Genomic DNA, 25,093 nt, shown 5'->3' with positions numbered 1-25,093 from the left:
AAAAGTGTGTGTATGAAAAGAATAGCAGTGTGTATAGAAGTGTGTATTTTTTCTCGTATTTCTATCTTTCTGAGGACCAAGCTCAAACTTTGAGAGAAGCATAAAAATGGCCTCCAGAAGGCATTACAGTGAAAAACAAGTGAGGACCATATTAAATGTCCTCACTTTCCCAAAAGGTCCTCACTCGTAAGGTCTTAAACCCACGCTGGTCCTCACAAGTATAGCAGAACAGACACACACACACACACACACACACACACACGATGTTAAAAAAAAACTGGTCCATTTCCATTTTATTAAGTTCCAGTTATAATTTTTAATGTTTTAAATCTTGGTTGTAGCCTTCAAAAACATGAAATCATTTTACTGTTATGTTTGGCCATTTACTTTTTCGCTTTTACTACATCCTAGAATTGTTCATTAATTGTGAGGTTTTTATGGAATTTGCAACATCAAGTTAAACAGAGGTTCTCTGGAAGTTAAAATGTCAAGCAGATTTTTATGTTACGGTGACTACATTTTGTAAGTTACAAATATAGTTCACCAAGACAGCATAACGGTTTCTAAACAACTGCGCATTAAAACCACAATGTTGTATTTTCATGTGTCAAGTTCGCAACGCGCATTAATCCCAAAGGCTGAAAAGCCAGCAGCGATGAGTGCTCCGCCTCCGCGCTGACTAGCGTTGACGCAGAAAATGACTCTCTGGGGGTTATCGACGGAGGAGCTCCTTAAAAACAAATCCTGTTTTATAGCCACTCACGGTTTTGTTGAACATGAAATTGGTTATGCTGTTTTGAGTCAGTATTAGCTACAAAGCCATAGATGTAGAAATTAAAAAAAAAAAAAAAAAAAAGAATCCTCCTGACATAGAAACTGATTAAATGTGATAGTGTCTTTCTACAAGTGATTTTGAAGTATGGTTATGCAAGAAATAGGGTGTGAACATATTGCACCTGCTTACTTTGAAGAGTTAAGGTGTGGTATCAAACATAAGTTTGAGTGACTGAACAGTTTCACAGTAGGCATCCAAAGCTTGACTGAGTGAAACGTTGTTGTTTGGTAGCACAGTAGGGTCTCATTCATTCAGTGCACGTGGGAGCTGAATCTCAGGAATGGTGATCTCCTTTGATGGGCGGTGATTATGTGGTCCTATCCAGTCCACACCATAATCCTCATCAACCTGAAAGAGCATGCACATGTTTTAAATCTAAACTGAAGAGGTGTTTCCTGCAGCTGTTCCTAGATGGACTTATTGAGTCTGTCAGGGCCTATGTGAGTTGCTTAGGCATTGGCTACCAACTAATTATTCATTCACCCATTCTAGGTCAGGATTGGTTCTCTTCAGGTATAACAAATTTAACTTTGTTTAAAGTATTGCCATCTATACCTGACAGATGGGATAAAAGGAGAGAATGGCTTGGGAGACATTTCCACTTACAGGAGAAATATTTGGTACACCAACTTGCACAGTAGAAATAAACTCATCTCAACTACAGATAGCAGAGTTTTACATACAAGAACAAATATGGATCAAATAGTCATGTACCTGTGACAAATCTTGTCCCTCCTTTCTGTGCAGCAACCAGAGGTGCAGGGGTGAATGGTTGTTTGCTTTTCTGAGTCCGTGCTGACTCCATGCTTCTTGGAATGACTGAAGATGATGTTGAATGTGATGCAAAAAGCATCTATGCAGAGCAAACAAGTGAATTTTTTTCACCAGGGTTGAGCAGTCCTTGAATCCCCAGCTGGGTGAAGATGTTTTCATATACATCCCTCCACAGGCGCTCAATGCTGATTTCCATCTATATGCCAAAGGTGATTTGCTGCTGATACACTGTACTGAAAACGCCTTGTAGTCTAACTGTCGCATCTTGACCCCTTCTGGATTGACTCGTCTCATTGAATCCATCAGTCGAAATCCTGATTAACAAACAGATAATGTCTTAGTACTAACTACAAAAAGACTGTATTGTAAACACTGTAATGCTTATGGGACAGATCTTCATTGTGTCAGGCAAGTATCCAGATGCTGTACAGATTTAGTGAGGAGAGAGAATCGTGTACAGATTGGTTCAAACAGGAACAAAACTGCATAACAATGATAAGAACATGCTAGTCATTTCTGATGCCTACATTAAAATATCACATCAAGGCCACACTGACACGTGCTTTCCAGGCCGGAAACTGGTGTTTGGATATTTTAACAATATCAGCTTACTTTGAATGTATATGCCTCTGGATCATAGATGTCCCATCATCATTCTGCAGTCGGCATTTGGGTGATGACGCTGAATGTCCAGCACTTTCGAATCCAAATCCACATCTCCAATACAGGAATACCTATCAGATTTTCTGCACATAAATCTTTTTTTTCATATTTTCATATAACAGCAAATCTCAAAGTTTTCCAATTAATACTGAAAGAACCAAGGATGTAAATGTATTCTTGTTTTAGCTTTACTGAAGACACCAGAGAAAGTATGATATTTAAAACGCTGCTGTAATAGACAAAACCATTTCAATAAACTCGCTATTTAACATCAACTTTGTTATGCGTTATCAGAGAACAATCAACCGCAAACAGCAATGAAACATTCAACTATGTACTATTTAAAGCACTAATGACCAGTGTTGGGTAAGTTACTTTAAAATTGTAACTTAGTTACATTACTAGTTACTTCTATCAAAAGTAACTCAGTTACTTCAAGTTACTCGTTACTTTCAAAGTAACTAGTTACTAGGGAAAGTAACTTTGGTTGCTTCCATAACTTTGCCAGTCTTCTAGCTTGCTTACTTGCCACAAGTGCACTGTGCCACCTACCAACAGAAAGGAAAAGATAATGTGCATAATTCCACGAGAGAAATCCCACGCCTGGACCGTCGTTGACTGACGCCATGATTCTAGCCTACGTCACAGCGTCATATGCGCCTTTTGCATCCAACACAAAAACTGCAGTCGTGGTGCTTTGATTGTACTCAGAACTCGGAAATTCTGCCTTCTGAATAGGAAGATATAGGTAACACCAGACTGCAGATGAGCTGCATACAGGGCTGGACTGGGACAAAAAAATCGGCCCGGGCATTTTGACTAGAGACTGGCCGCCATTATAGGAAAAATCATAAAGCCTTTGAATAAAAACAAACGCTGTTGTACACTGTCTTGATGGTATATATGCATCAATCGTTTGTTGTAAGATTGAGATAATTATTTTTTAAAAGCAAGACATTTTAAATGAGAATAAGAAAGAAAAGTATTTCTTTGTGCCCCCCTCTCCCTCTTAATGCCCTACCTGGCCCCCCTGGCAAAACTTTGCTAGATCTGCACCTGCACAGTTACCAGCTGTCAGCTACCTAAAAAAGGATCCTGGGGTTATCTGTCTCTCAGAAACAGTTCATAACTTCCCTTCAACTCATTTATGTCACCCAAAAGGCAAACCTGTTTCTCCATCACCTGTTCAGCTCTGATGATTCAGTAAGGACATCTCCTGGTTTCATCTTCATGTTTCCCTCTCACCAGATAACCAAACCGACATCATGACCAGCAGCTTTTTTGCAGCTGTGGCTCCAGCAAACATCAGCTGATACTAGAAATTAATATTAAATCAATTCTAACAACAGCTGATCAAGCTTAAACGTGCTGCTGTTGTTTAGCGCGACATACGCTGGTTTCCTCTTTCTGGCGCAAAGTGTGCGATAAACAAACAAGAGAGACGATCAGCTGATCATTGATCAGTTTTCATGATTGAAGTAGAAACAGGAGAGGGAGGGGAATGAAAGAAGAAGAGGCAGCTGTGCAGCAAAGACACAGAATAACTCCAGCTTTGTGTCTTTTTTCATTGTAGCTGAATTACGGGACAAACTGTTCTCACCTCAATAAGAAACGCGTAATATTTTCTCTGAATACCAGACGGGACGGTTGGCAACTCTAATAACTTATGAACAAAATAAAGTTCAACATCATTAACTTCATAGCACCCACCCAGCTGTATAGAAACTCCGTCATGCTAGCTAGTACGCAGTACGGAAAAAGTCAGAATAACGAAAATAAACTCCACCTAAACTTGGTTTATATCAGACCCAGATAGACTGCAGGTCATAACTTCTTACCTGAAGTTCAGTTCACACTTGGACCGGCGGCCGCCTCGGGTCTCTTTTCCTTCTGCGTCCCCTTTCCCTCATCCACCTGCTGGCCTCCACCACTTGCTAATGTTACAGAATCTGTGGAAGCTCCGCGATAGCCACCAGACGAAGTAACGAGTAACGACCCTATCTAAATCCCAGTAACGACTAACGCGTTCCTGATTTTGGCATAATAACTAGTTACCGTGCTCGTTACCACTATAATAACGTAGTTACTGTAACGCGTTACTTAATAACGCGTTAGTCCCAACTCTGCTAATGACCCTGTTGTCTAACAAGATGTGATAAGTAAGTAGACTGGAAAGCTGGTGGGTCTACTCACCGGCTCAACGTGTCTCAACGCCGAGATGGCGCCGATAGCTTTAGCCGTAGCTGCCCCACTTAGTTTAGACAGTAACCAAAAAAAAAGTAAGCGATAATATTTCAATGTCAAACGTCATAATTAAGGTTAACATCTAAACAATGCTGTGTACAGAATCACACAGGTGCCCAATTACAGCATAAACTTACCATAGACCTTCCTCCGTCATTTTCCTCCTAATTGTGCTCGGAGACACAGAAAACATATTGGCAATTACCCCGATGGTTATCCCGGACAGCACTGAAGTCCTGAGTGCTGCACCGGGATTTCAAGACGTGGACGACCAACATTTGAAGACCGTTCTTCCTCGGCGTATTCCAAACGAACACGGTGCTGAATTGATCTTAAACCTTCGACAATGTTGTCATCGATGCTAACATCTTGAAGAGCAATTATCATCCAGGCATTTCAGAAACATCATCTAAACGACTCAAAACAGTATCTACTGGTAAATGATTCCTCTCTATCTGATTTGCTTAAATGAGCAGAACTGACTGAAGTTCACACCAGTCTGCCATGCTCCGTGACTTTTGACCTAGCACGCTGTTGCTAGCTGTAGCAGCCGTCCGCGGAGCAGATATCCAGGAAAACTACTCGATGGTAAACAATAAGCCAATAGGTGCAAAGGTCCAGCCCATTGATTGACAGACAAATTATGACGCATTATGAAATAAATAGGCCATTGGGAAAAACGGGATTTTGAAATAAAGACTGACTTAGAAAATAGGTCATTTTGGAATAAAAACGTCTCGAAATAAATAAAATGCCTCAGGAATAATCTCTATTATTGTGAAAAATAATGACCATGAAATAATATTTCACAATAATAAGTAAATTTATATAGCAGAATGCAATATATTTCACAATAATGAGCATTTTTTTCAAAATGTGTTCCATTATTTCATAATATCATTCTCACATTACATATCTGTGTCTTATTTATTCACATAGTTATTTATTTCATCATGACCTATTTATTTATTTATTTAATTTTGAACACTTTGGAGTTCCATATTTGTGGTGTATGAGATATGAAAGCAAGCATCAATATTTCAAAAATATAGCGAGTAAATGCAAAAACTTTGTAAACATCACTGCAACTCTTAGCAATCGTCATCAAATGAAACAGTGCTGGGAGTTTTCTTCAGATAGGTTGCTTGTTGACTTTGAACATTCACTCAGCACAAGTGTCAGTGTGCCATTTTCATCTCTGCCAGGTGACTTACAGAATGCTCTGGAAATGAACAAAAGTTATACAGATGTGCATTTTCAGGATAAAGTGCTTCAGCGTGTGTCTGCTATATCTGTCAGAAGTGTCAAATATGAACTTGAGGATGTTTTTGTAGTTGGCCATGTACACACTGAAGCCATACCTATATTCTTTAAAATCAAGTATATTTTGAATGTTGATATTTGTTGGGTATTGTGTGGGAAACTGTTACTTCCTTGCACTTATGAATGTCATTTCCATGCTTACCAAGTGGCAGTTGACAATGACTGGATCCTGTTCAATCCAGGAAATGAATCAGACTTTCAAGCTCTAGACACCTATTTAGTTGATGATAGGCTGTTTGTGTCCTTGAGGTATTCTGTGGAAAATGTGATTGCAAGCACATTTTCCACTTTGTCTACATATATGACATATACAGTGGGGCAAAAAAGTATTTAGTCAGCCACCGATTGTGCAAGTTCCCCCACTTAAAATGATGACAGAGGTCAGTAATTTGCACCAGAGGTACACTTCAACTATGAGAGACAGAATGTGAAAAAAAAAATCCATGAATTCACATGGTAGGATTTGTAAAGAATTTATTCGTAAATCAGGGTGGAAAATAAGTATTTGGTCAATAACAAAAATACAACTCAATACTTTGTAACATAACCTTTGTTGGCAATAACAGAGGTCAAACGTTTACTATAGGTCTTTACCAGGTTTGCACACACAGTAGCTGGTATTTTGGCCCATTCCTCCATGCAGATCTTCTCAAGAGCAGTGATGTTTTGGGGCTGTCGCCGAGCAACACGGATTTTCAACTCCCGCCACAGATTTTCTATGGGGTTGAGGTCTGGAGACTGGCTAGGCCACTCCAGGACTTTCAAATGCTTCTTACGGAGTCACTCCTTTGTTGCCCGGGCGGTGTGTTTTGGATCATTGTCATGTTGGAAGACCCAGCCTCGTTTCATCTTCAAAGTTCTCAATGATGGAAGGAGGTTTTGGCTCAAAATCTCACGATACTTGGCCCCATTCATTCTGTCCTTAACACGGATCAGTCGTCCTGTCCCCTTGGCAGAAAAACAGCCCCATAGCATGATGTTTCCACCCCCATGCTTCACAGTAGGTATGGTGTTCTTGGGATGCAACTCAGTATTCTTCTTCCTCCAAACACGACGAGTTGAGTTTATACCAAAAAGTTCTACTTTGGTTTCATCTGACCACATGACATTCTCTCAATCCTCTGCTGTATCATCCATGTGCTCTCTGGCAAACTTCAGACGGGCCTGGACATGCACTGGCTTCAGCAGCGGAACACGTCTGGCACTGCGGGATTTGATTCCCTGCCGTTGTAGTGTGTTACTGATGGTGACCTTTGTTACTTTGGTCCCAGCTCTCTGCAGGTCATTCACCAGGTCCCCCCGTGTGGTTCTGGGATCTTTGCTCACCGTTCTCATGATCATTTTGACCCCACGGGATGAGATCTTGCGTGGAGCCCCAGATCGAGGGAGATTATCAGTGGTCTTGTATGTCTTCCATTTTCTGATGATTGCTCCCACAGTTGATTTTTTCACACCAAGCTGCTTGCCTATTGTAGATTCACTCTTCCCAGTCTGGTGCAGGTCTACAATTCTTTTCCTGGTGTCCTTCGAAAGCTCTTTGGTCTTGGCCATGGCGGAGTTTGGAGTCTGACTGGTTGAGGCTGTGGACAGGTGTCTTTTATACAGATGATGAGGTCAAACAGGTGCCATTCATACAGGTAACGAGTGGGGGACAGAAAAGCTTCTTACAGAAGACGTTACAGGTCTGTGAGAGCCAGGGATTTTCCTTGTTTGAGGTGACCAAATACTTATTTTCCACCCTGATTTACGAATAAATTCTTTACAAATCCTACCATGTGAATTCATGGATTTTTTTTTCACATTCTGTCTCTCACAGTTGAAGTGTACCTCTGGTGCAAATTACTGACCTCTGTCATCATTTTAAGTGGGGGAACTTGCACAATCGGTGGCTGACTAAATACTTTTTTGCCCCACTGTATATATTCTGGGTTGTTGAAGTAGAGCAAAACATTTGTAACTCCGAAATGACAACACAGGCACGGCTTCTTCAAGACGGGCGCTTCGCTGCATTTATTGAACGCCGTGAAAACTACAAACATAAAACACAAAGGCTTTAAGCGCTTCAGTCTATCAAAAGTAACACTTGTGCTTTAACAACAAAAAATTACCTCGTGGCCGCCTGCCACTTCGGAGGTCCTAGAAGAATACTTTTACAGTCTTGTTCATTCTAAATTAAAACATAAAACAATTAGAACACCATACATTACAAATATTCACAATATTACAATACAGTTATGGCAAATGACAAATACCTTGTACAGCTGGTAGACTAACCCGGCCTTTGCAGATAGCTCGCTGAACTCCTTAGCGTGATTATTAAACGTGGGCTCACAGCCTATACTATCACGCCCAAACCTCGCGATAATAGCGGTGTAACAAAACTTGTTCTTTGTGACAAGATAAACACACCTTTACAATATTAACCACAGATACAGATACAAGCAAAAACATTTTAAATGCTGGAACCATCTATTAAACCATCTATTAAACTTCTTTATACATAAGCCATTTCTGTGACACTTACAACATTTGTGTGGACAGTTTTTTAAATACATGCCATCTCTGTGATCTGTCAAAACATTGTGTTCAGGTGTTTAATGTCTTTATGTGATTGTTTACTTTTTTTAAATGAATGTATTTTTCTTGACATGTCCTATGGCAATATACGAATGCAATCAAGGATGTATTCCTGTGGTTGTTTAAATGCTTTGATGTGATTCTATTATCGAAAATAAATGGTTAAATAACCAAATATTTTGGACTATTGGGGGTACATTTTTATCTCTTCAGGTACGAAATAGGTTGTCGCTGGGGGGGTACCCTCATAGGTACCCTATTGTACCCTTTTCAAGGGAACATTTCTGTACTATAGTTTGAAGGTACATTTAAGTACATGATTGTACTTCAGATGGTACAACTGCACAAGGTACAAAAATGTACCAAGCCTAAAGGGTACAGAAATGTCCCTCAAAAAGGAACACCCCCAGCGACAAGCATTTGTACCCTTTTTGGTACTTGATAAGCTGTTGTTATAATTTATTTAATATTACTTTCTAGTATCAGCTGATGTTTGTTGGAGCCACGGCTGTAAAAGCTGCTGGTCATGATGTCGGTTTCGTTATCTGGTGAGAGGGAAACATGAAGATGAAACCAGGAGATGTCCTTACTGAATCATCAGAGCTGAACAGGTGATGGAGAAACAGGTTTACCTTTTAGGTGACATGAATGGGTTGAAAGAAAGCTATGAACTGTTTCTGAGAGACAAATAACATCAGGATCCTTTTCTATGTAGCTGACAGCTGGTAACTGTGCAGGGGCGGGTCTAGCAAAGTTTTGCCATGGGGCCAGGTAGAGCATTAACAGGGAGAGGGGGGCACAAAGAAATTCCTTTCTTTCTTATTCTCATTTAAAATTTCTAGCTTTTAACAAATAATTATCCGAATCTTACAACCAAAGTTTTCATCTGATGTCAAATTTATAGAAATCCATTATTGTACATAGTAAGTTTTTTTCAGGGCCCCAACATAATTTCTTCAGAAGAAAGTACTGTACATGATGCCAGTATTTTCCCACATTTTCTAGATACTGTACTAGTACTTTGTGTAAAATGCCATCAAAAAGTCAGTTAAGTTTTATTCTTTCTCACCTGTCTTTCTGTCTCCTTTCCCTTTTAAAAGGTTGCCATGTTAGAAAAAATATTTTGCCCTGCCATGCTGTTTATTTATGTGGTAAATAAATAGTTTATGAAAATATCACTAAATCTGTCATTTTTATTTTTTTAATTCAGTAATGGTCATGTCTTACCTCTAGTCTTCTCTGTCTTAATTTCAGGTTTCCACCATATGTTGTAGATAGTTCAGGTAGTTAACTCAACCAAGCAGTCTTTGGGTTTCGGCTAAGTACTGTTTAGAATACCAGAATAGGGAGGATGGTGTAGGTTTAAGTTTATTAGATTGATACATATATAACAACAAGACAGTGTACATCACTGTGACAACAGCGTTTGTTTACATTAAAAGGCTTTATGGTTTTTCCTATAATACCTGGTGGGCCAGTCTCTAGTCAAAGTGCCATGGCTGATTTTTTGACCCAGTCCAGCCCTGCCCTTACTCCCAGGAAATGGGCGACAGAAAACCGATTGGTGCCTATGCCGTTCCCAATATGCGCTGGCTGACGTCGGGGCAGCATGAGTACGAGCATTTTTTTTTTTTTTTTTTTTTGCCGATGACCATGATGCCGCCCACCACCACGATGCCGCCCCTGGCAACCGCCCGAGTCGCCCGTATCTAAAACCGCTACTGTGTATTATAATTGGTCCAGCCCAGAGTTGATCATGACCAATTGGCAAATCCACCACCTTTCATTGTTTATACCGTTGAAAAAACAAACAAACGTGGAGGAAAAACCTGTTTATACCATCAGAACTGCTTAGTGGAGGGTCCCTAGCTTACAAAACTACACCTCCCACACCTTTCTTACTTTGCCTCAGGGCGGTGCTTCATATAGGAATGGCAAGCCTGCAGACTTTAAGTCAAATCAGGCCGTATAAACTGTGCCTTAACTCGAAATCACAGCAGTATCTGTTTAGGACGGACAACAAATTTTGATGATAATTATTATGGAGAAAAAATATATTAAATGTATGTTTTTAGCACGGTGATGCAGACACCTTCTTGCCTCACAGGAAGAAGATCCTGGGAGGCCGGTTTCTCTATGCTTGTGTGGGTTGTCTCCACGTACTTTAGCAGTCCATAGAGATGCACGGGTCGGGTTAATTGTCTGCTGAGTGTCCGCATGAATGCTTGTCTGTCCTTCCAGGGTCTACCCTGCCTTTAGTCCTATGACAGCTGGAAACGTTTCCGTCCACCTGCAAAAAAAAAGAAAAGAAAAAAAGAAAAAAAAAAAAAAAAAAAAAAAAAAAAAAAAAAAAAAGAAAAAAACAAACAAACATAAAAATGCGGTCAGCTGGCAACAGGGATCTCCGAAAACGTTAGAGCACTTTTGTAAATATGTGATGTCTCGATGTCTCGAGCAGGTATTTGAAGTTTACACAGCACCATTGTCGCATGAAAATATCTTAAAAGTTTATTTTGTGACCCAGAAAGAGAAACATTTCATACTCTGCCACTCTGTGTTCCTCCGCCATTGCCTCGTTTGAGTTTTGGACAAATGCATTCTGGGATATTGCATTTCGTCATTTCGAGCTGATTGGAGACCAAAACAGCCAATCAGAATTTTTTTGCATCCCAGTCTGTGATTGGCTGGTTTTGTGGGAGTTCTCGCCCGAAACAAAAATTTAGGTTTTCATTTTGTGAATAACTGGAGGAACTTTTTTTATATGAAATATTATATTTATATATATTTATATTTATATTAACTATTTATATAAAGTTGTACAAAAACGCTTTATTTCGTCAAGACAGTGGGTTTCCTACGATTACATGCATTTGAATGGGGGAATTCGCCCGAAACAAAGTATAGGTTTTCATGATGTGAATAACTTGAAAATCTTAGCTCAAACAGCTTCAAAACCTGTTTGCCCAGCACGGGGATGGATATTGAATTCTATAAGATAACGCCGTAAATATGTGTGTCTGAGTCTTCTATCAAAACTTACAGCTATATGAAGTTGTACAAAAACGCTTTATTTCGTCAAGACAGTACGTTTCCTACGATTACATGCATTTGAATGGGGGAATTCGCCTGAAACAAAGTATAGGTTTTCATTATGTGAATAACTTGAAAATCTTAGCTCAAACAGCTTCAAAACCTGTTTGCCCAGCACGGGGATGGATACTGAATTCTTTAGGAGAAAGCCACAAATATGTGTGTATGCTTCTTCTATCAAGACTTACAGCTATTTATATGAAGTTGTACAAAAACGCTTTATTTCGTCAAGACAGTGCGTTTCATACGATTACATGCATTTGAATGGGGGAATTCGCCCGAAACAAAGTATAGGTTTTCATTATGTGAATAACTTGAAAATCTTAGCTCAAACAGCTTCAAAACCTGTTTGCCCAGACGGGGATCTGGAATTGTATAAGAGAAAGCCACAAATATGTGTGTATGCTTCTTCTATCAAAACTTACAGCTATTTAAATGAAGTTGTACAAAAACGCTTTATTTCGTCAAGACAGTCCGTTTCCTACGATTAAATGCATTTGAATGGGGGAATTCGGCCGAAACAAAGTATAGGTTTTCATTATGTGAATAACTTGAAAATCTTAGCTCAAACAGCTTCAAAACCTGTTTGCCCAGCACGGGGATGGATATTGTATTCTATAAGAGAAAGCCACAAATATGTGTGTATGTTTCTTCCATCAAGACTTACAGCTATTTATATGAAGTTGTACAAAAACGCTTTATTTCGTCAAGACAGTGCGTTTCCTACGATTACATGCATTTGAATGGGGGAATTCGGCCGAAACAAAGTATAGGTTTTCATTATGTGAATAACTTGAAAATCTTAGCTCAAACAGCTTCAAAACCTGTTTGCCCAGCACGTGAATGGATATTGAACTCTATAAGATAACGCCATAAATATGTGTGTCTGAGTCTTCTATAAAAACTTACAGCTATTTATATGAAGTTTGTACAAAAACGCTATATTTCGTCAACACAGTGCGTTTCCTACGATTACATGCATTTGAATGGGGGAATTCCGCCGAAACAAAGTATAGGTTTTCATTATGTGAGTAACTTGAAAATCTTAGCTCAAACAGCTTCAAAACCTGTTTGCCCAGCACGGGGATCTTGAATTGTATAAGAGAAAGCCACAAATATGTGTGTATGCTTCTTCTATCAAGACTTACAGCTATTTATATGAAGTTGTACAAAAACGCTTTATTTCGTCAAGACAGTGCGTTTCCTACGATTAAATGCATTTGAATGGGGGAATTCGGCCGAAACAAAGTATAGGTTTTCATTATGTGAATAACTTGAAAATCTTAGCTCAAACAGCTTCAAAACCTGTTTGCCCAGCACGGGGATGGATATTGAATTCTATAAGATAACGCCGTAAATATGTGTGTCTGAGTCTTCTATCAAAACTTTCAGCTATTTATATGAAGTTGTACAAAAACGCTTTATTTCGTCAAGACAGTGCGTTTCCTACGATTACATGCATTTGAATGGGGGAATTCGGCCGAAACAAAGTATAGGTTTTCATTATGTGAATAACTTGAAAATCTTAGTTCAAACAGCTTCAAAACCTGTTTGCCCAGCACGGGGATCTTGAATTGTATAAGAGAAAGCCACAAATATGTGTGTATGCTTCTTCTATCAAGACTTACAGCTATTTATATGAAGTTGTACAAAAACGCTTTATTTCGTCAAGACAGTGCGTTTCCTACGATTACATGTATTTGAATGGGGGAATTCGGCCGAAACAAAGTATAGGTTTTCATTATGTGAATAACTTGAAAACCTTAGCTCAAACAGCTTCAAAACCTGTTTGCCCAGACGGGGATCTGGAATTGTATAAGAGAAAGCCACAAATATGTGTGTATGCTTCTTCTATCAAAACTTACAGCTATTTAAATGAAGTTGTACAAAAACGCTTTATTTCGTCAAGACAGTGCGTTTCCTATGATTACATGCATTTGAATGGGGGAATTCGGCCGAAACAAAGTATAGGTTTTCATTATGTGAATAACTTGAAAATCTTAGCTCAAACAGCTTCAAAACCTGTTTGCCCAGCACGGGGATGGATATTGAATTGTATAAGAGAAAGCCACAAATATGTGTGTATGTTTCTTCCATCAAGACTTACAGCTATTTATATGAAGTTGTACAAAAACGCTTTATTTCGTCAAGACAGTGCGTTTCCTACGATTACATGCATTTGAATGGGGGAATTCGGCCGAAACAAAGTATAGGTTTTCATTATGTGAATAACTTGAAAATCTTAGCTCAAACAGCTTCAAAACCTGTTTGCCCAGCACGTGAATGGATATTGAACTCTATAAGATAACGCCGTAAATATGTGTGTCTGAGTCTTCTATAAAAACTTACAGCTATTTATATGAAGTTGTACAAAAACGCTTTATTTCGTCAAGACAGTGCGTTTCCTACGATTACACGCATTTGAATGGGGGAATTCGGCCGAAACAAAGTATAGGTTTTCATTATGTGGATAACTTGAAAATCTTAGCTCAAACAGCTTCAAAACCTGTTTGCCCAGCACGGGGATCTTGAATTCTATAAGATAACGCCTTAAATATGTGTGTATGCTTCTTCTATCAAGACTTACAGCTATTTATATGAAGTTGTACAAAAACGCTTTATTTCGTCAAGACAGTGCGTTTCCTACGATTACATGCATTTGAATGGGGGAATTCGCTCAAAACAAAGTATAGGTTTTCATTATGTGAATAAGTTGAAAATCTTAGCTCAAACAGCTTCAAAACCTGTTTGCCCAGCACGGGAATGGATATTGAACTCTATAAGATAACGCCGTAAATATGTGTGTCTGAGTCTTCTATAAAAACTTACAGCTATTTATATGAAGTTGTACAAAAACGCTTTATTTCGTCAAGCCAGTGCGTTTCCTACGATTACACGCATTTGAATGGGGGAATTCGGCCGAAACAAAGTATAGGTTTTCATTATGTGGATAACTTGAAAATCTTAGCTCAAACAGCTTCAAAACCTGTTTGCCCAGCACGGGGATCTTGAATTCTATAAGAGAAAGCCACAAATATGTGTGTATGCCTCTTCCATCAAGACTTACAGCTATTTATATGAAGTTGTACAAAAACGCTTTATTTCGTCAAGACAGTGCGTTTCCTACGATTACATGCATTTGAATGGGGGAATTCGCTCAAAACAAAGTATAGGTTTTCATTATGTGAATAAGTTGAAAATCTTAGCTCAAACAGCTTCAAAACCTGTTTGCCCAGCACGGGGATCTTGAATTGTATAAGAGAAAGCCACAAATATGTGTGTATGCTTCTTCTATCAAGACTTACAGCTATTTATATGAAGTTGTACAAAAACGCTTTATTTCGTCAAGACAGTGCGTTTCCTACGATTACATGCATTTGAATGGGGGAATTCGCTCAAAACAAAGTATAGGTTTTCATTATGTGAATAAGTTGAAAATCTTAGCTCAAACAGCTTCAAAACCTGTTTGCCCAGCACGGGAATGGATATTGAACTCTATAAGATAACGCCGTAAATATGTGTGTCTGAGTCTTCTATAAAAACTTACAGCTATATATATGAAGTTGTACAAAAACGCTTTATTTCGTCAAGACAGTGCGTTTCCTACGATTATATGCATTTGAATGGAGGAATTCGCCCAAAACAAAGTATAGGTTTTCATTATGTGAATAACTTGAAAATCTTAGCTCAAACAGCTTCAAAACCTGTTTGCCCAGCACGGGGATGGATATTGAATTCTATAAGAGAAAGCCACAAATATGTGTGTATGTTTCTTCCATCAAGACTTACAGCTATTTATATGAAGCTGTACAAAAACGCTTTATTTCGTCAAGACAGTGCGTTTCCTACGATTACATGCATTTGAATGGGGGAATTTGGCCGAAACAAAGTATAGGTTTTCATTATGTGAATAACTTGAAAATCTTAGCTCAAACAGCTTCAAAACCTGTTTGCCCAGCACGGGAATGGATATTGAACTCTATAAGATAACGCCGTAAATATGTGTGTCTGAGTCTTCTATCAAAACTTACAGCTATTTATATGAAGTTGTACAAAAACGCTTTATTTCGTCAAGACAGTGCGTTTCCTACGATTACATGCATTTGAATGGGGGAATTCGGTCAAACAAAGTATAGGTTTTCATTATGTGAATAACATATAAATATCTTAGCTCAAACAGCTTCAAAACCTGTTTGCCCAGCACGGGGATCTTGAATTGTATAAGAGAAAGCCACAAATATGTCTGTATGCCTCTTCCATCAAGACTTACAGCTATTTATATGAAGTTGTACAAAAACCCTTTATTTCGTCAAGACAGTGCGTTTCCTACGATTACATGCATTTGAATGGGGGAATTCGGCCGAAACAAAGTATAGGTTTTCATTATGTGAATAACTTGAAAATCTTAGCTCAAACAGCTTCAAAACCTGTTTGCCCAGAACGGGGATGGATCTTGAATTCTATAAGATAACGCCGTAAATATGTGTGTATGCTTCTTCTATCAAAACTTACAGCTATTTATATGAAGTTGTACAAAAACGCTTCATTTCGTCAAGACAGTGCGTTTCCTACGATTACATGCATTTGAATGGGGGAATTCTGCCGAAACAAAGTATAGGTTTTCATTATGTGAATAACTTGAAAATCTTAGCTCAAACAGCTTCAAAACCTGTTTGCCCAGCACGGGGATCTTGAATTGTATAAGAGAAAGCCACAAATATGTGTGTCTGAGTCTTCTATCAAGACTTACAGCTCTTTATATGAAGTTGTACAAAAACACTTTATTTAGTCAAGACAGTGCGTTTCCTACGATTACATGCATTTGAATGGGGGAATTCGCCCGAAACAAAGTATAGGTTTTCATTATGTGAATAAATTTAAAATCTTAGCTCAAACAGCTTCAAAACCTGTTTGCCCAGCACGGGGATGGATATTGAATTCTATAAGATAACGCCGTAAATATGTGTGTCTGAGTCTTCTATCAAAACTTACAGCTTCTATCAAAACTTACAGCTATTTATATGAAGTTGTACAAAAACGCTTTATTTCGTCAAGACAGTGCGTTTCCTACGATTACATGCATTTGAAAGGGGGAATTCGCCCGAAACAAAGTATAGGTTTTCATTATGTGAATAACTTGAAAATCTTAGCTCAAACAGCTTCAAAACCTGTTTGCCCAGCACGGGGATGGATATTGAATTCTATAAGATAACGCCGTAAATATGTGTGTCTGAGTCTTCTATCAAAACTTACAGCTCTTTATATGAAGTTGTACAAAAACGCTTTATTTCGTCACAACTGCATTTCCTACGATTACATGCATTTGAATGGGGGAATTCGGCCGAAACAAAGTATAGGTTTTCATTATGTGAATAACTTGAAAATCTTAGCTCAAACAGCTTCAAAACCTGTTTGCCCAGCATGGGGATGGATATTGAATTTTATAAGATAACGCCGTAAATATGTGTGTCTGAGTCTTCAATCAAAACTTACAGCTCTTTATATGAAGTTGTACAAAAACGCTTTATTTCGTCAAGACAGTGTTTTTCCTACGATTACATGCATTTGAATGGGGGAATTCGCCCGAAACAAAGTATAGGTTTTCATTATGTGAATAACTTGAAAATCTTAGCTCAAACAGCTACAAAACCTGTTTGCCCAGCACGGGGATGGATATTGAATTCTAAAAGATAACGCCGTAAATATGTGTGTCTGAGTCTTCTATCAAAACTTACAGCTCTTTATATGAAGTTGTACAAAAACGCTTTATTTCGTCAAGACAGTGCGTTTCCTACGATTACATACATTTAAATGGGGGAATTCGCCCAAAACAAAGTATAGGTTTTCATTATGTGAATAACTTGAAAATCTTAGCTCAAACAGCTTCAAAAGCTGTTTGCCCAGCACGGGGATCTTGAATTGTATAAGAGAAAGCCACAAATATGTGTATATGCTTCTTCTATCAAGACTTACAGCTATTTATATGAAGTTGTACAAAAACGCTTTATTTCGTCAAGACAGTGCGTTTCTTACGATTACATGCATTTGAATGGGGGAATTCGGCCGAAACAAAGTATAGGTTTTCATTACACTCTTAGAAAGGATGTGTTAAAAAATGACACAAAAAATGTGTTGTTATACTATTAACACATTTTGTGTGAATTTTAACATAACATGTGTAAAAAAATGTGTAAACATTGAAAAAATGTGTAAAAAGTTTAACACACTTGATGTGTTGCACAGTTTAGCACATTTTGTGTGTTATTTTCAGAATCTAACAACAGGACCTAAAATTAGCAGCTCAGTTATTTGATGTTAGCCCTGTGTTTAGTGAAATAAATTGTAATGTATTATAACAATATTAACTGAATAAATAAAATGTTTAGTTATTGTTTGTTTTCCATAACCCTTTCCTCATTACTTTCAACAAATAAAACATTTTTATAATGTAATGTGGAGCAAGGTGTGTATGTTGTACTAAAATTCTGAAAGAAGATAATTTTTTTTATGTATGGCATACCAATTGATGGCCATGGCTATACTATAACCATAAGTATCCACACAGAACACGCTTAATTTTGACCGTAACATGTGAACTAGGGCAATACAATTGAAGTAAAAGTAGGAAATTAAATGAGTAAGAATACACATGCTGAAAATTGAAACAAATTCTGCCCAGCAACATAACATACCAGCGGCGGGAAGGGGGCGCTATCTTTTCGCGCCACTGAGACAAAGGAGACAAAGATGGAGGTTACGTCGCCTACTATGTTGTCAGACCTTACAGTAAGTATAATTTACCAGTTTATCTTAATGTACTGAAAATATGTCGGGTTTCTGGAAGAATGTGAAACTTTGAATTTATATAAAATATAGGAGTTATATAGGAGTTTTGAGTTTAAGCGCTGTTAATTATTGCTTAACTATACCTAGCTAACATGTAATGTTAGCTAATGTAACAGTCTTGCTAACATATCCTACTCTTAATTTTAGTACTAGTTCTTGGCTTTAGTGCCATACTTCATTAGAGTTAATGTGTTTTTGTTAGTAATCTTATGTATTACTTTACTCATGTATTTATCTATTTACTTTATTTATGTATTAGAGTAGTCAGAAATTGCTGTTAGAACCAGTGTGGTAGTTGGCTAGCGGCTCCGACAGGCATTCTGGTGTCTATGAGCAACGCCAGAGTCAGCACCTAACCTTTGCAGTGTTGTGTAAAATGACAATATTGTTGTTAGCTCTGAATATAGCAAATGTAGTTATTACCGCGACCATTCGTTTGCTAGCACAGAATAGGAATTTAAGACTGAGTAACTTTAGTTTGATGTCGCCCCTCTGTCTTTTGTTATCACACTTAATAGAGTACATTTAGTAGTGTTGTGATAAATATTTGTTATAATTACTTATCACTGGTTAACATGAAATATACCTCACATTGACAGAGATAATTATTTTTTAAGCAGTTAAAAGCAGTTTTTGCATTTAGTATGATTAACTAAAGTCTTTCTTTTTTAAGGCTTATTGCTGGAAACATGCTCTGATATAGTTTCTTTTTTATGCAGACCTTATGAGGAAGTAATAGTCAGTGTTATTTAAAAAAAACAACAACAGCAACTTGACCATGCAAATTATCTTATTTATTTAGCCATGTGTTTCTTTTTTTCAGCAGGCATATGACAACTTAGAATCTGTCAAAGTCCTTGTAACCACTTTTATAGATGAGAAAGAGATTTGTAAAAAAATTCTTCATGTCAGCAGTGCCAAAGACATCATAGCTCAAAGCCAAGCTCAGCACATGGGCTGTGTGCTTGATAGGTTGCTAAAGTATAACACTGATTTCATGGAATATATTGATGTTGACAGTGAGGTAGACATTAAGGACTTTGATAGATTCCATATCTTCCTGTCAGCCAGAGGGCCACGGATGGAAACCTCTCTTGGGGAGATTAGACAAAATCAGGTACACTTTGCATTTCTTCAGTTTCCTAAGTCATAAAATGTGTTTTAACAGTTATTAAATATTAGTCAGGATCAGATTTATTCACCAAGTAGCAACTAGAAGATAAAATCAATTGAATTATTATTCAAAATTTCTTTTAGTCATTGCGTTATAATCACGGTAATTAAGAAACCACCTTCTTCTGCTGCAGCTTTTTGAGTAAACTCATGTTTCTATGCTCTGTGGAAATTTGCTGTCATGACTTTGAAGATTATTGCAGAGAGGTAAAGTGTCTGGTGTTGCCTTTACACAGTCTACCATTACCACAGAAGAACAAAGTCAACCCCTGAAGTCACTACTCAAGAGGAAAGCCCCACAGATTCTTAATGAGTATGAAACTACAGGTACCCTGTCAGTGCCATCGAGGAAGCTTCTTGTGAAGACTTGCATTGGGGATTTGGTGGAGAGGTGTGGTTAGTAAGTATAGCACCTTACTGCACTTTGTTAAAATTTTGCAATGAATGTGTTTCTTTAAAAATGTTGAAGTGCACAGGAGTTAAAAAAAGGTTACCTTTATTTTCCAGTTACCCTGTTAGTGCAGAGAAGTTGACTGTAGCAAAAAGCATCATCACCACTTTTCCATCCCTGAGTGTCCGAGTGGCAGGACAGGGGGAAGGATTTGTAAGTAAATTTAGCATTTTAATAATGTAAATTCCACTACATACTGTAAATTGCACTTGTTCCCACTTACTGTGTATCTTTTAACCTTTATCTATTGGGGTGGCTGTAGCTCAGGTGGTAGAGCAGGTCATCTACTGATCGGAAGGTTGGTGGTTCGATTCCTGGCTTCTCCTAGTCTGCATGCCAAATATCCTTGGGCAAGATACTAACCCCAAATTGCTCTCCGATGCATCCATCGGAGTATGAATGTGTGTGAATGTTAGCTATAAAGCACTTAGAAAGATGTGCTTGTGCGAATGGGTCTGAATGGGTGAATGCACAAGTTGTGTAAAGCGCTTTGAGTGCTCAGATGAGTAGAAAAGCGCTATATAAGAACCAGTCCATTTACCATCTCATTATTTATTAGAGCTTTTTTTTCTCAGTTAAAATTGCTCAGCTGTTACTTATATACCTCTGTCCTTTCTTCCTCAGGAGCATCATTATGATCCAGTCTCTCATTGTGGATTCCTAGAGACTAAGCTGCGCAAACTTAGACGGAATCTCGACCAGGGGCAGAGACGTTATAAGAAGCGAAAAGTGACCGATGACTGTGGTGAAGACAAGAAGCTCAGGCAAGAGGATGGGAATACCAGCAGCACAGATGAGTGGGTCATCCTGATCAAAAGATTGCGGCCCTCAGCTGAGAACCTTCCAACTATCATGTCAGGCATGGAGGAAACATACACCAGTCGCAGAGCCTGGATTAGCAAGGACTCCCCCACTGCTGCTGAAATATTCAGAGAGTACCCACGGTTTTTGGACATGCCAAGTCTGGTAAGTTGCTTGGTTCCCTGGTAATGGTTTATGTTCTCCTTCTCCACTCAGTTGTGTATTGCATACAAAGTATGTAACAGGAGTGGATACATTTGGAGGTATGTTTATGAGCTCCTAGTGAATATTTTGAAAGTTTTATAATTTCAGAGTTGGATCTTTATTCACTGGGCTTTTATTACAATGAGCATCACGTTTCAAATGATCCAAAATCTTAGTCGTGCCACCAAATGACTATCTAATAGTAGGGACATCAAATGACAATGCAGAAGGTGCTGCTCGTGGAAGTGAAAAAGCGACAAAAAGATCACCTAAATTTGTACGAAACTCTGCTTTCAGCAGCACTATTTTCAGCAAAAAAGCTCTACAGGACAAACCACAGACAGACAAAATAAGAAATTGGCTGCTAGAAAGTTGAACATCAGCTAAAAAGTCCTAATTTTTTTCTCAGGGTCTGATGGGACCCAAATCATAGCTAAAATTAAGGAATAATAGACTTGTATTCAAATACCACTCCAAGTAAATTGTTATTTTTCACTGTGTAGGTAAGCTTGATGTGGAAGTGGGTAACAGAAATGTGATACTATAAGGTTTGATTTTAACCATACAGCTACCAAATGGGCAGAATGTACTTTTAATTTCATGTATTTAATGCTTAATTTTAAACTTAAACACTTTTTTTTCTCTCCATTAGCTGGACTTGGAGTTTGGCAAGCTTACAGGAGGAAAGGTGGACCTCTTTTTACGAAAATGGGAAGCCAGTATCATTCCGAAACTCAAATCAGTAGCTGCCCTGGAAACAAGAATGTCCTCTCTGTTGAAGGATTTTGAAGAGAAGACTGAAGGTATTTTTCCATTCCCCCCCCTGCTTCACGTTTACTATTAGAAAGTAAGAAAAAAAGGATGATCAAATTAATAGTTCTGTTTACTGTCTTTAGATGACAAGTAAGTGGATGTTAAAAGCTGAATAGAAAAACTATACAAGAAGGGGTTATATTTTTAAATTTTGTTGTTCTTTTTCAAAGAAATTGTTAGATGCCACCCTTTGGTAAATGGATTGAAATATGTCTATGTTTACTGATGGTGGAGAATGAGGTCTATGGAGATGGTTGTAAGGAGAATTTAAATTATGTGGCCTTGGGCAACCTTATTAGCTGCACATATAAGCCAAATGAGGTGCCTTAAGCCTCTGCATTTCTGATTTCATCTATTCACAAAAGAAAAAGTCATTTTTGATGATCTCATAATTCATTAAATAACACATTTCTGTATTTTGAATAATTTTACATCTTGCTTTTCTTTGTTAGATGAGGCTTGTTACACTGCCCTTGTGGTGTTAACACACCTGCTCCCACCAGTTGGTGCCAGTCGTTGCAGCCTTAAATCAGCTATAACGCACTTGGTTGATTTTGCACTGGTATGTATTCAGTACAGTTCTCATGGTATTTACCTGAGGAAAAGGTCAACACCTCACTGAATACTTCTCTAAAAATCTATCTTTATCTTCCCCATCTCCAAGCCTGGAACAAGTATTGCATCGCTTTGCAGTGATCCTGAAGCATCATCCACAACACACCAACCCCAGCTGATATGCATCGGTGATCTAAAGAGTGCAACCAGGCAGTACATCATTGTTGCTAAGAATGACAAAGTAACCATTCCTCTGAATGATGGCCTGACGTGTGCTGTGGATAAGCTTTTCAAACTGTACTGGGTATGTAACTTGTCCTATCCAGCACCGCTTGGCTCCGTCTTCACCTTCTTTGAGTTTGTCTATGACCTGCCGCTGTCCACCCAAAGGAAAACCAAAGTACTGGAGCTGATTGCACAGATTAAAGCATGCAAGTAAAATGTTCACCTGTCCAAAATGTAGAGAGTCTCTGTTCACAGAGGTGAGAAACCTCATTTGGCATCTTCGTCAAATACACTGCTTATCAGATGGACAAAACTTGAAAATTATATGTAGCCAAGATGGCTGCCCAAGGACGTATTATAACTTAAATTCATTTTCAAAGCACCTGCATAGATCTCATTCTACTTCATCTTCAATGGATGCTGACTCAGTTCAACCTTCTTACCAAGGAGAGACATCAAACAGTTCAGTTGAAACTGATGATCTAGTTCCTGATGTTTTGGAGATGCCCAGTGATGTAGCAGGTGCAGTATCAAAGTTAAAAAACTATACTGATCTTGGTGAATGTGCTGCTTCTTTTATGGCACAGATGTATGCATCATCAAATATTACTTTAACAGATGTTACAAGAAGTGTAAACTGTACAAAGGAGTTGCTTGAGAAAACTGTAGACTGTTTGCAACAGTCAACTGCTGCTTTGTTGAGTAGCTTGGATGTACCACAAGACAGTGAGGCTGTTCAAGCATTAATGAAGGAGTTTGAAAGTGCTAAAAACATATTTGAAGATGTAGACACGAAATATAAAATGAACAAATACTTCACTGAGAAGTTTTCCCTTGTTAAACCACAGGAAATCTTTCTGGGTCACAGGTCAGATACTGTAAGAAAAGATGGTCAGATGAAACAGGTTTTGGCAGCAGATACATGCCAGTATGTATCAGTCATTGAAACGCTCAAGTTTTTATTCCAACATGAGGACATTCAGGACTTCTTTGTTCAGAATAAGAAGAACACTGATGCCAAAATGTGTGATTACTGTGATGGCTCTCACTTTTCCTCACACCCATTGTTTAAAATGTACCCTGATGCTCTTCAAATACAACTTTACTTTGATGACTTTGAAACAACAAATCCTTTAGGTTCCAAGACAAAAATACATAAGCTAGGAGCTGTGTATTTTACCTTGAAGAATTTGCCACCAGCGTGGAATTCCTCACTTGCAAATATTCACCTGTGTCTTTTGTTTAACTCAATTGACAGGGAGGTATATGGATTTGACAAGATTTTGAAACCACTTCTTGATGACTTGATATTTCTTGAAAATTCTGGTCTAATTGTGGATTTAAAAGGTCATAGCCATCAACTATATGGTACAGTTTGTGTGTTAACAGCAGATAATTTGGCAATTCATTCACTTTGTGGCTACCTTGAAAGTTTCTCTGCAAACAAATTCTGTCAGTTTTGCATGATTGACAAAGCAGATGCACAGTTTATATATGATGAAGACAAAGTTGAGTTGCGCACCAAAGACAGTTATCAGGAACATGTCAGCTTAAACGAACCAAGCAAAACTGGTGTGAAAGAGGACTCCTGTCTGAATAACCTTAAGTATTTTCATGTAACACAAAACATAAGTGTTGATATCATGCATGATGTACTTGAAGGTGTAGCCCCTTTAGAGGTTAAGTTAATGCTTCGCCATTTCATTTATGAGGAGAAGTTGTTGACTTTGGAACAGCTAAATGAGAGGATTTCCAGTTTTCAATATGGATATGGAGACATTAAAAACAAGCCAAGTGTTATAATGAACTTGAGAAACAGTGAGAGTGCATTAAAACAGACAGCATCTCAAATGTGGTGCCTTTTACTGGTCTTGCCCTTTTTGTTGGGAGATTGTGTAGACCGAAAAAGTCAACATTGGCATTTATTAATTTTACTGAGAGAGATATGCAGTATCATCTTTGCACCTGTCATTACAAGGTGTCAGGGTTCCTGGGTCGGTGACCCAGTGCTTTCCGTTTTGTTCATGTTCAGTTTATTTTGCCACTTCCTGTTTCATTTCCTGTTTGTTCCTGTGTCACCTCGTCTCGTGCCATTAGCCATTATGTTCAGCTGTGTACTCACCGGTCTCTCATTATCATCCTCATCAGTCTGTGTATTTAAGTCTTCTGTTTCCACTCGTTCTTTGTCGTGTCATTGATGATGTTTAGGTTGTGTTGTTGTTTCCGCCAGTGTTCGGTCAGCCAGCCAGCCAGCCAGTCAGTCCGTCCGTCCTTCATTCATTCATTCATTCATTCATTCATTCAGTCAGTCGTCCAGCCAGCCATGTCCTTCCTCTGTTCTGTGTGTTCACTCCATCATCAATAAATCACCCAGCTTCACCTACCTGCGAGTCCTGCGTTTGGGTTCCTTCTTCCTCGCCTCCACTCCACAACGCCTGACAGAATGACACGACCCGTGCCACGAAGACACGATTGGGACCCAGCGGACTCGGACCTCAACGAGCGGCAGGTGGCAGCGC

General features: G+C 38.5%; 3 protein-coding genes across 5 annotated transcripts in view; 2 read left to right on the top strand and 1 right to left on the bottom strand.

The window, feature by feature from the left end:
- Positions 1–5,093, bottom strand: part of LOC146498808 (tubulin-specific chaperone cofactor E-like protein) — a 58,014-nt gene extending 52,921 nt beyond the window's left edge. The window contains exons 1-5 of one of the 3 annotated variants that reach the window (XM_085137427.1): positions 4,654–5,092; positions 4,466–4,523; positions 2,222–2,355; positions 1,550–1,923; positions 965–1,183 (exon numbers count right to left, since the gene is read on the bottom strand). Coding sequence is in view for 1 of the 3 variants with exons in the window: in XM_085137425.1 (XP_084993551.1) it covers positions 2,222–2,247 (26 nt within the window). In the remaining 2 variants the exon portion in view is untranslated. Of the gene's footprint in view, positions 1–964; positions 1,184–1,549; positions 1,924–2,221; positions 2,356–4,465; positions 4,524–4,653 lie in introns of all 3 variants that reach the window. The other 2 variants (XM_085137425.1, XM_085137428.1) reach the window with 2 other exon arrangements.
- Positions 1–10,795, top strand: part of LOC146498807 (plexin-C1-like) — a 90,896-nt gene extending 80,101 nt beyond the window's left edge. The window contains exon 16 of the mRNA XM_085137417.1: positions 10,721–10,795. The gene's annotated coding sequence lies outside the window, so the exon portion shown is untranslated. The remainder of the gene's footprint in view (positions 1–10,720) is intronic.
- A 6,900-nt stretch (positions 10,796–17,695) lies between these two features.
- On the top strand, positions 17,696–24,547 carry LOC146498806 (uncharacterized). Its single transcript, XM_085138825.1, has 8 exons — positions 17,696–18,292; positions 19,176–19,469; positions 19,762–19,925; positions 20,033–20,129; positions 20,601–20,942; positions 21,634–21,784; positions 22,247–22,356; positions 22,459–24,547. Exons 1-8 carry the CDS (start codon positions 18,254–18,256, stop codon positions 22,786–22,788), a joined length of 1,527 nt encoding a protein of 508 aa, XP_084994951.1. The 5' UTR covers positions 17,696–18,253; the 3' UTR covers positions 22,789–24,547.
- Positions 24,548–25,093: the final 546 nt, after the last annotated feature.

This window comes from Neolamprologus multifasciatus, chromosome 17, assembly GCF_963576455.1.
Source record: "Neolamprologus multifasciatus chromosome 17, fNeoMul1.2, whole genome shotgun sequence".
NCBI classification, from domain to species: Eukaryota; Metazoa; Chordata; class Actinopteri; order Cichliformes; family Cichlidae; genus Neolamprologus; species Neolamprologus multifasciatus.
Note: the sequence above shows the minus strand (reverse complement) of the source record. Positions and strands in the feature narration are given on the sequence as shown.